The sequence below is a fragment of the Epinephelus moara genome, chromosome 7 (genome assembly GCF_006386435.1).
Source record: "Epinephelus moara isolate mb chromosome 7, YSFRI_EMoa_1.0, whole genome shotgun sequence".
Taxonomy (NCBI): Eukaryota; Metazoa; Chordata; class Actinopteri; order Perciformes; family Serranidae; genus Epinephelus; species Epinephelus moara.
Genome location: NC_065512.1, coordinates 1,780,259 through 1,791,449, shown reverse-complemented (window position 1 = coordinate 1,791,449; position 11,191 = coordinate 1,780,259). Strand labels below are relative to the sequence as shown.

The 11,191-nt window shown below is 41.1% G+C and overlaps 2 protein-coding genes across 2 annotated transcripts; both read left to right on the top strand.

The window, feature by feature from the left end:
- Positions 1–1,790: 1,790 nt before the first annotated feature.
- On the top strand, positions 1,791–3,022 carry LOC126393346 (trace amine-associated receptor 13c-like). Its single transcript, XM_050049476.1, has 2 exons — positions 1,791–1,963; positions 2,203–3,022. The coding sequence occupies exons 1-2, from the start codon at positions 1,791–1,793 to the stop codon at positions 3,020–3,022; spliced, it is 993 nt and encodes a 330-aa protein (XP_049905433.1).
- A 4,474-nt stretch (positions 3,023–7,496) lies between these two features.
- Positions 7,497–8,703, top strand: LOC126393351 (trace amine-associated receptor 13c-like). Its single transcript, XM_050049482.1, has 2 exons — positions 7,497–7,669; positions 7,887–8,703. The coding sequence occupies exons 1-2, from the start codon at positions 7,497–7,499 to the stop codon at positions 8,701–8,703; spliced, it is 990 nt and encodes a 329-aa protein (XP_049905439.1).
- The last annotated feature ends 2,488 nt before the right edge of the window (positions 8,704–11,191 follow it).

Here is an 11,191-nt window from a genome sequence, read left to right as displayed (position 1 = left end):
AAACCCTGTTCTTTTTTTCTAAACCCAAACATGTGTGTTTGTTCACTCAATAAACAAAATGCATGGAGTGCTACTTGGGTGTAGAAAAGGGTGTCCCTCTGGTGTTCTTCAGTTTAGGGATCCAAGTAGAACTTATACGAAGAGATCTGAGGCACTCAGGAGGGTGATGATTAAAAAGCCTTTATTAAAACATGGCTAATCTAATAAAAACATGCCAACGTGTTTCAGCCAAAAAGGCCTTCGTCAGGGCAAGGGCAAAATGTTTGTCAGTCAGCTCAGTTCATTGTTAAATAAGTCAGCTGCTCAGTGTGAGCAGGTCGGTGGTCATACGATCAGCATAACCTAGTGATGACAGAAAAAAGGGGTCAAAGATATGGCAGACTCTGTACAACAGGGGAAATCTGCACAACACAATTTAACATCATTAATTCAACAAATAATCAAGAAAATAAACATATACTTACTATAGTATGTATATATTTATTTTCTTGATTATTTGTTTGGCTGAAACACGTTGGCATGTCTTTATTACTGTAGATTAGCCATGTATTAATAAAGGCTTTTTAATCATCACCCTCCTGAGTGCTTCAGATCTCTTCGTATAAGTTCTATGTGTGTTTGCTGTTGAAGGAAAAAAACATCAGTTGGTGGTGTTGTACCGACGTAGTGCTTTTATTTTGAAAGAGACTGTATGCAAACTGTACATTTCCTGTGAAAACAGAAGTGTATTTTGAAAACAGACAATGCATGTAACAGGCTGAAGTTGACACAGTGTCCCAGAACGTCAACAACCAACACACCCAGGGTACCTTGGATGTCATATGTGGACGTGGAAAGTCCATGACCAAACGTGGACATGTGACGAGGTCACAGTGAGAATGTATTGGCCAGACACTGCCCAAATTCAGACACCAAAAGTGATGGAATCATTTCAAATGCCTCAACATGAGGCTTTGCCCCCATGAGAGTAAGCAGGAGCTTGAGACTGATGAGGTTGAGACCCCTGCTCCAACTGCCACAACCTGCCACCACCTCAGGTCACTCCCACCGGTGATGGCGGTCTGCAGCGGGCCATGTTGGGCTCCTCCTGACTGCTCCCTCCTAAGCTGGTAAGTCACGTTTGTTATGATCCAGCTCATCTATTACCTTTTACCTATTGTTTTGTTTTTTAATATTTTATGTACATATATATATATATATATATATATATATATATATATATACACATAATATTGAAAATTCTACTAGTATTAACATTTGATTTATTTATTTTTTTAAAGTTTACATTTGATCCTTTTTTGTTGGTGATGTCATATTTTTTTAATAATGGTGATGAACACTGGTTGAGGTTTTTCTGGGGGCCCCAACATCATGAGAGATAAATAAGGAGAGATAAATCAGTTGTATTGTCGGCAGCAGTAGCTCAATCCATAGGTACTTGGGTTGGGAACCGATTCAAGTTCCCGTCCGGACCAAAATATGGAGCATGGACTGGTACCTGAAAATGTGCCACTTTGCCTCCTGGGCATTGCTGAGGTGCCACTGAGCAAGGCACCGAACCCCCAACTGCCTAGAGTGCCTGTCCATGGGCTGCCCCCTCGCTCTGACATCTCTCCATTTAATGCATGTATAGGTCCTGTTTGTACATGAATGTGTATTTGGGGCCTGTGTGTGTATGACAACAGAGTGAAAAAATGGAATTTCTCCTCTGGGATTAATGAAGTATATCTTCTTCGTATAACAGAGTGCCTTGCCTGCACTCAACAGCTTCTTGCCACCTCTCTTTGAAGATGAAGACTCTGCAGGGAGATGAACTCTGCTTTCCGCAGCTCCTCAACAATTCTTGCAGGAAACCCATGCCGCCTCAGTCTGATGCCATGCTTGCTTACACTCTGCTGTCCTTCATCTCTCTGCTCACTGCAGCTCTCAACCTGCTGATCATCATCTCCATCTCACACTTCAGGCAGAGATAAACTCTCAGCATGACCTCATATATTTTCAAAATGAAACCATATGTATTCCTATTCTGTGTTTAAACAATTCTCACCAGAAAATATTGTGTATTCAAACGTTATGTTGTGACTAAAGCAATCACCCCTGAATAGATTCATGCCTATAAAAATGTCCTTGCTACTATGTCTGTGACTAAAAGGCTACTGCTGATGATAATTGTATAAGTAATGATATTTTTTTACTCTTCAGGCAGCTCCACAGCCCCACCAACTTCCTCATCCTCTCCCTGGCTGTGTCAGACTTCCTTGTGGGCCTCCTGCTAATGCCGGTTGAAATCCTTCTAACAGAGGCTTGCTGGTTCCTGGGTGACCTGATGTGTGCTCTGTACTATATTTTAGATTTTATCATCACCTCTTCTTCGGTTGGAAACATGGTGCTCATATCAATTGATCGTTATTTGGCTATATGCGATCCTCTACATTACACCACCAGAGTCACTGTCGACAGAACAAAGATCTGTGTTTGCCTTTGTTGGATTTGCTCTGTTCTCTATAATAGTCTAATTTTAAAGGACTTTCTGAGACAACCTGACTCACAGAATTCCTGCTACGGAGAGTGTGTAGTTGTCCTTAACCACATCACAGGAGCTGTCGACCTTGTTTTTACCTTTATTGGCCCCATTACTGTCATCATAGTTCTGTATATGCGGGTGTTTGTGGTGGCCGTGTCTCAGGCTCAAGCCATGCGGTCTCATATTGCAGCTGTCACACTTAAAGGTTCAGTGGGTGTTACTGCTAAGAAATCTGAGATGAAAGCGGCCAGGACTCTTGGTGTTGTTGTTGTTGTATTTCTAATATGTTTCTGTCCATATTACTCCCCATCCCTTGTTGGTGAGGATATTGAGGACAGCAGTTCGTCCTCACCCTTTGTAGTGTGGCTGCTGTATTTCAACTCCTGTCTGAACCCTGTGATCTATGCCTTTTTTTACCCCTGGTTCAGAAAATCTATCAAACTCATTGTTACACTGAAGATACTGCAGCCTGACTCCTGTGATACTAAAATACTATAGAGACAGACTGGTGAGTAACATCAGTAAAACTGCAGATGAAAATGTAATTGCTGTTGTTATTGAGTCACTCAAGAAAAAACAAAAGACAAAAGGTGTTATGGCGGAATCACATTCAGTATTAGACAATCAGTTGTGTTCATTGTCATCATTACAACGGAAATTATAATCCAACATGCCTCTGTAATTCACACAGTGGCAATGACATTCATATGAAAATGTTTACACTTTTAGCTGACTACAGAGTGATGCTATTCATTTGTGCATCATCTCAGCAACATAAATGTGTGATTAAATATAGTAAATGGTTTATTTTCAAAAGCAGCTTTCTTTTATTTTCATTTATTTTCCTGAATCATGTTTCCTGTGTATGTGAGCAAGCCAGTTAGTATCCTGTCCTGCCCTGTCCAGGGTCCTGTGTCTGACCATGCTTCTTGTCTTTGAGGTTCCCAAGAACATTCAAGTAACACAGTGCATTATAAAGCCATTCAATCCTTCCTGGGTGTCCATAAATTAACTTCAATTTTTGCCATTATTGGAGAAACGGGATGGGAACTTACAAACCTCAAATGCTCCAGCTTTGGAAAAGACTTGTGAAGATGTCCAATTAGAGGCTCACTAAAAAGATGTGAAATTAAGATTTAATTAGGACATCTCCCGTTGTCATCCCTGGGCCATTTATTTTCCAGAAGAGGTTAAACTGTGATATTCTGGAGATCAGGAGTAAAATGTTTCTCATGTTTAAAGAAAAATGGTCTGTTGACAAATGGTATGAACCAAAACTACGAACACATGGTCTCATAAAAACAGTTACAGTGTGTAACCTTATGTGAAGTACAATCTAGACAAAAGACAAAGATCTCTGTGTGCACAGCTGTGCTCGGGAACGTTACCATCAGCCTCAGAGACTGGAAGGTTTAACCTCAGAGGAGGGCAGAATTTGTTGTGTAATTTAGGTGAAGCTAAGAATGAGGTTAATTTCTTGTATTACTGTCCTGTATGTGGAGACATAAAGGACGTACTTTTCAGTAAAATGACCTCTGTTTATGTTGATTGCTTTTGGTTGGATGATCATGAAAAACATTTCTGTGGCTGATTTTCTTTGGTGGGTCTGAGATACAAGGCAGAGAATTTTGTTTGAGGACTGAGCTGTGAAAAAAACATGTACACATTTCTCACCTCAGGTGTTTTCAGAATTATATTTTAGTGACAGTTTAGGTGTTAAATGAAAAAGTTTCTCATGCCAATTGCGGCTTCTCCACCACTGGAGAGTTTTGTTAGTTTGGACTCAGCATGCTATGCCCTGCTGTCCAACCTGCTACACACCAGACCCTCTTTTCCACCCTTGAAGGCGGTGGGCCCACAAAGCAGCAGCCTCATGTTATGGCTTTGGGCAGAGCAGGCCCCATGGGTCCAGGACCGGCCACCAGGCACTCGCTGGTGAATAATGCTCCTAGGGCTGCCTGCAAGACAGGGCCAGGCTCAGCCAATTATGGATGTGGTAGCTCTGGTTTAATGTTAACATTTCACAAGGGTTTCAGTATCGCTGTCAGTGTGACCCCTCAGGATTAAAAGAAAAGAAAATCTGTCCACTGGAATGGACGGTGGATCAGATGGTCACCGGAAAATGAATAGAGAAATATGGTTTAAATGGGAGCCCAGTGCCCACGACCTATAACAGGATAAGCTGCTACTGAAAATTAATTAATGAATAAATGAAGGTTTAAATGGGGAAACACTGTTCTGATTTGATTTTCTAATAATACAATCAGCTTCTAAAGTACCTATTACACAGTTTAAAGCAAAACGAGAAGAGGGGTTGCCTCAGCTGCTCTTAGCAACTCAAGAGGCTCTGTACTCTACAGGTAATACTCCTGTACTCACGAGCACGCATTCACACACTGAGAAAAGCATTAACGTGGCCAGCAAATCAGGGCGAAATGCGTGCCGACTCCACAGTATATAGGAAGGCAGTATAGGGATTGAATGCTATGACACAATATTCAACTGCTGCTTTGTTGATGGGAAAGCCAGTGGCGAAGCGTTTGCAGTGTTCAACCCTTTCTGTGCCAGCCCCTCATAGGCTAGCTTTGTGTGTATGGAGGGTCTGGTGGAGCTTCAGCCACTGTGTGACTGTGGCATGAAGGTCTTCTTAATCTTGAAGACCTCATGGCAAGTCCAAGTTACTGGCTATGTTCCACACATCCCAGTTGATCTTATGTCTAACCAAGTTGGGTTTGCAATCAGTTGGATGAAGAGCAGCCCCCTGCAGCTTAGTGCAATGCTAACGGTGTTGACTGTCATGCAGGCACTTGGGTTCATGGCGGCGGCAGCCCACCCGTGGTACTATAGTGGGTAATGCACCTGTGGTGCCTGCAGAGGTGGTTTGCTAGCCTATGCTTGGTTGCCAAGCCACACAAGTCACGCTTAGTGACTTCAGTATAGGACAACCTGAGATACTGTGGGTCCCCACAACACCTGTTGCAGGAAACACCGCTGGCACAAGTGACCTCTGACATCAGTGATTACAGATGTGTCCCTGACGGGGTGGGGAGGGACCTGCCACCTAAAGCAGCTACCTCTGGGCTAAAAAAAGAAGCAACATGGAAGCAACAAAAACTGCAATTCCTAAAATGGCCACTTGATGCTGGCTCCAAAAGTGAGTCAATCCCCACAGACAGCATGTTAAACAGCATGTTAAATTCCCCAACTCTACAGGAGAAGTAAAAAGCCTGGTACAAAAAAACAGTTTTCTTCTCTACAGCAACATCCCTTTTCCACAGGCCAGTTGCTAAAAGACAGTTGTCCTTCTATTGTTCTGTCTAATGTTATTATGGCTTTCTGGGAAAAGGTGCAACACATAGTTCTTCAAATTAAAAAAAAACAAATGTTTTCCCTTTGAGGCTCATAATACCATAGCTGTTACAAACTCTGACAGGCTTGCTGCTGAGATTGTTAAATACAACAGAAAACTATTTCAGATGGCTGGAAAGCAACACACAATGCAAACCTGACAGTCTGGCAAACGACTGCAGAAAAGGGGCTGGTATTTGTACTGATAGAGCTGATGAGGGAAAGTGGAAACAGGTGAGCAGGTAAATGAGAGAGTCAGGTGACTGGGACTGAAGGAAAAATCTGAGGGCAGCTGGTGGATGGATGGGGAATGACACGGCAAGTCCAGAGGATACATGGGTTTAGGGGAAGTAAGAGAAGACTAGAGACAGGGGCTGACTGAGTAAAATGAAACAACTGAGGCAGGCATCAAGTTAAGTTGTACACCCTTTCTGCCAGCATTCCTGAAGAGGGTTGGGCTGCATGTTCAGGTGCTCTTGCTGGCTCTAAATTGACCACACAGAGGACTGCAGAGAACCAAGAGCTGCTAAATGGCATCTCCCACTTCTGTGATTGGTCTGAAGTCAGTTGCCTGTGTCTTGTTAAGGCATCAGTGCAACTGATGAATTTATTTTGAAAGAGACTGTATGCAAACTGTACATTTCCTGTGAAAACAGAAGTGTATTTTGAAAACAGACAATGCATGTAACAGACTGAAGTTGACAGGGCGTCCCAGAACGTCAACAACCAACACACCCAGGGTACCTTGCACATCATATGTGGACGTGGAAAGTCCATGACCAAACGTGGACATGTGACGAGGTCACAGTGAGGATGTGTTGGATAAAGCGTCAGTATTTGTCCAGGTGGCATTGAGAGCAGGCTGGCTCCAAAATGTAACTTTGTCAAGTGAACATGTGGGTTTATCATTTTGCTATCAAAATTTAAGTTCATATCAAACTTCAGGCTGTAGGCCAAGGTGTGTATTTAAATTGATGGCAATAAAACATGTGGGACTGAGGTCAATGGCTGGGGCCTTCCTTCCTTATACGATGTATTCATTGTGTTCTTCTGTTGGCCTGTCAGAGTCAGCTGTATTTTGCATCATTTGACTCACATTGTGACTCATTTGGTAGACTATAGGCAAGGAGAAGAAGCGTAAGATGGAAATTGTGACCTCAGAATTTGGAGTTCGTGTGTGTTTGTCTGTGTCTTTGTGACATGATGTAATCTCCAAAGTGGTACATCGATTGTTTGGTGCTCAGTTTGTGACTGGCTGGCCTCAACTGGCCACACCTGTTGTAGGGCAGAAGGGCCAATAGGATGAGGTGGAGAAAACTTACAAATCAGCTGCATGATAGAGGAGTTTGGTCACAACGCTGCCCGAGCTCAGCAGCCTAAGCTCTTCTTTATCTCTGATGATGGAGACCCTGGAGGAAAGTGAACTCTGCTTTCCACAACTCCTCAACTCCTCCTGCAGGAAGCCAAAGCGTTCATTCACTGAGACTGTGCTTCTTTTCAGTTTTCTGTCTTTTATCTCTCTGCTCACTGTGACTCTCAACCTGCTGGTCGTCATCTCCATCTCACACTTCAAGTAATTATCAATTCTATTTATTATGGTGATAGANCTTCTTTATCTCTGATGATGGAGACCCTGGAGGAAAGTGAACTCTGCTTTCCACAACTCCTCAACTCCTCCTGCAGGAAGCCAAAGCGTTCACTCACTGAGGCTGTGCTTCTTTACAGTCTCCTTTCCTTCATCTCTCTGCTCACTGTGACTCTCAACCTGCTGGTCGTCATCTCCATCTCACACTTCAAGTAGTAACATATCTAATCAATTTACGAAAGTGATAGATATTCAAAAATGAATGGTTCAGCAAAAAAAAGTTAAGAGATTCAGATTTGGCTTTGTGTTGACCTATGATTTAAAACACTGCTTTGATATTTTAATTGTGGATTACATCTGTTAAATATTAGAATGGAGTTGCAATTGATAGTACAAACAATTATACATGATGCACCTCTTTCAATCCAGGCAGCTCCACACCCCCACCAACTTCCTCCTCCTCTCTCTGGCTGTCTCAGATTGCATCGTGGGCCTCTTCATGTTCTTTGAGATTTTCCTCACAGATGGCTGCTGGTTACTCAGTGACATCATGTGTGTCCTGCATGTGTATCTGTCATACATTACTACCTCTGCCTCAGTAGGAACCATGGTGCTCATATCAGTCGACCGCTATTTTGCCATTTGCTGTCCTCTGCATTACTCCACCAAAGTCACTGTTAAAGCAGTTTCAATCTCTGTTAGCCTCTGTTGGGTCTGTTCTCTTCTGTACAACAGTCTGATAATGATGGATAACTTGAAACAACCAGGCAGGTATAATTCCTGCTCTGGACAGTGTGTGATTGTCATTAACTATATCGCAGGGATTGTTGACTTTATTTTGACCTTTATCGGCCCTGTCACTGTCATCATAGTTCTGTACATGAGAGTATTTGTGGTGGCTGTGTCTCAGGCTCGTGCTATGCGGTCCCATATTGCAGCAGTCACACAACAAAAGTTAGGGAAAGTAACTGCTAAGAAATCTGAGATGAAAGCAGCCAGGACTCTTGGTGTGGTTGTAGTTGTGTTTCTGATATGCCTTTGCCCATTTTACTGTATCTCTCTTGCAGGCCAGGACAGCTTGTTTGGCGTGACCTCTTTGCCCTTAGAGACATGGCTGATCTTTTTTAACTCTTGTGTAAACCCAGTGATCTATGCTTTTTGCTACCCTTGGTTTCTCAGATCCATTAAGCTCATTGTAACATTTAAGATATTTCAGCCTGACTCCTGTGATGCCAGTGTACTGTAGAAAGAGACTGTGTAGTCAGGATACCTTTTTTTGACAAGAGGGAATGAAGTATTTATTGGTGTCACTGAATTTACAAATTTAAAGTCAGGACAAATGTAAAAAAAAAAGCTGCATTTATTTTATAAAGTGTATATCAAAGACATCTACAGAAAGTGTAATTATGTTTCTTTCTTCTCTTTATCCTCTTTATTTTGGTGTCAGATACACTAACTTCAATATAATGCGCTAACTTTTCCTTGTCTGATAGACTGTGGCCTAGTGATTGGAACAAAGTCAGTGCCTCTGTTTGATGTGACTGCCAAATGTTGAGACAGTCAGAGAACTCAGTCAGCATCAAGTATTGAAGAAATATCCTCCACATTTTATTCGAAGTAAAGCTAACCATTATATTTTGCTCTAATCTCTTCATCACCATCATTTACAAAAGGTAAGCCTCATCTCAAATCAGGTTTCAACCAACAGCAGCAACTTAAGTTGAAATAAACCTCAGTAGGTAACACTTTTCTTTAAGCCCCCTTATTTTACATTTTAAAGCTGAATACAAGTATATAGTACATTATATAAAACCCACTCTATAGAGTAGCTGTAGACAACCATGAAAATGTAGTATCTGACGTGCCACATGTTATGTGATGGCCTGGGTCTTTCATGATCAGTTAGGGGCCCAGGTCAAGGATAGATAAGCTAGGTGAAAGGTTGGATTCCATCTAGACTGTCTTTCTGTCACCTGTCACATTTTGTCTCAAAGTTCACAAAAACAACCGAACTCTATATAGGCAGAGTACTTGGAGCTGTTTTTCAGAGCAGTTCATACTGGCTTCGAACACTCTCTCAGGCAATCTAGATGCTTGATTTGATGCTGTACTTCTTGTAATAAACCTTTTCTATATACAAGCAAGACGGTGTCAGCGGAGTATCCTTCATCACCTTCATATCATCGCTATTTAATAAACAACAATTAAGCATCTAGATTGCCTGAGAGAGTGTTCGAAGCCAAGGAGCACCTGTAACATAAATAATTTCCCCTCGGGGATCAATAAAGTATTTCTGATTCTGATTCTGATTCTGATTCTGATTCTGATTCTGAGACAAAATGTGACAGGTGACAGAAAGACAGTCTAGATGGAATCCAACCTTTCACCTAGCTTATCTATCCTTGACCTGGGCCCCTAACTGATCATGAAAGACCCAGGCCATCACATAACATGTGGCACGTCAGACACTACAAAAACATTTTAAGTGTCCATTAATGTATTAATATGATGTATTTATCAACAACCATAACTTCTATTGTGAAGACAGATTTTTTATCATGACATCAGTGCCTTACTCTAACCATTCATTATCTGCTGACACACCAGCATCCACTTATGAGGACCCATTAATGATAACAGTTGCTGAAAAATACATTAATAAACACTTCAGATTGATCTGAGTCATTAAGTACTGAGTATCTGCCGAAACTGAGGCCTGTTCTGATACTTCTGTTTATTTTATTTTATTTAGACGTTTATTGATCAGGGACAAATGCATTAAACATTATTTTATATAAAATACAAAACAGATGTCATGCATACAAGTTTCAAGCTGAAGCTAATTCGCAACCCCTGTCCCTGGTTAGACTTTTGCTCTTAAAACAAAGTTTGTGTGCAAAGTTAAAAACAGTACAAAAACATTAATATACAAAACATATAGACAAAGACAGAATCAGGACATAAACAATAAGCAAAAACACAAAACAGTGAAGGGCAGTACACTAAATGAGTACAATAATATTGATAACTAGATAGATAACACAGCTGCACTGTGCACACTTCAAGTAAAGCTTTTAAAATCAGTGCAATGTAAATGACTGACAATTGAATAGCTCTCCAATGCATTACGAGGAAAAAAAAACATGCATCCAAGCTGTTAATATTTTTCTTTTTAGTAATTAATTAATTTTTTTTTTACAAAATAATAAACTCTCTTTAATTGTTTTGACCTTGATGCTGGAGCAAGAATAAGTGGTTTCATTTTGAATGAGATGGTGACGCTGCATCATCACCTTTTGTAGGAAGAGGATGTTCCTACTCTTGATGCAGTGGTCATGACTGCTAGCCTATCCACCTTATTTTTCATGGAAACACGGAGGCAAAACAGAACGCAGCCAGCTTCCATTTTTTTGTGCGACACTTCTGGTCCAGCACTCTTGACCACTGTGTAAATGGGAATCACCTTGTTGTTTACCTTGCTGAGTTTAGCTATATATATATATATATATATATATATCACATTTTTCACGTCNGGGAATCACCTTGTTGTTTACCTTGCTGAGTTTAGCTATATATATATATATATATATATATATCACATTTTTCACGTCACTATATCACCATTTAGACTAATCTGATGTTTGTAAAGTCTATAAACACAGTGACTGAACAAACATTAGTATTTCTGTGTGTGTAAATTAATAACATGGTTATCGTAGATTAGCTGGGCTAAC

What these genes read in the sequence shown, in the direction of transcription:
- LOC126393351 (XM_050049482.1), top strand. Translation starts at nt 7,497, where the DNA reads ATGGAGACCCTGGAGGAAAGTGAACTCTGCTTTCCACAACTCCTCAAC. An exon ending in ATCTCCATCTCACACTTCAA is followed by an intron (nt 7,670 to 7,886) that starts GTAGTAACATAT and finishes CTTTCAATCCAG; the next exon opens with GCAGCTCCACACCCCCACCA.
- LOC126393346 (XM_050049476.1), top strand. Translation starts at nt 1,791, where the DNA reads ATGAAGACTCTGCAGGGAGATGAACTCTGCTTTCCGCAGCTCCTCAAC. An exon ending in ATCTCCATCTCACACTTCAG is followed by an intron (nt 1,964 to 2,202) that starts GCAGAGATAAAC and finishes TTTACTCTTCAG; the next exon opens with GCAGCTCCACAGCCCCACCA.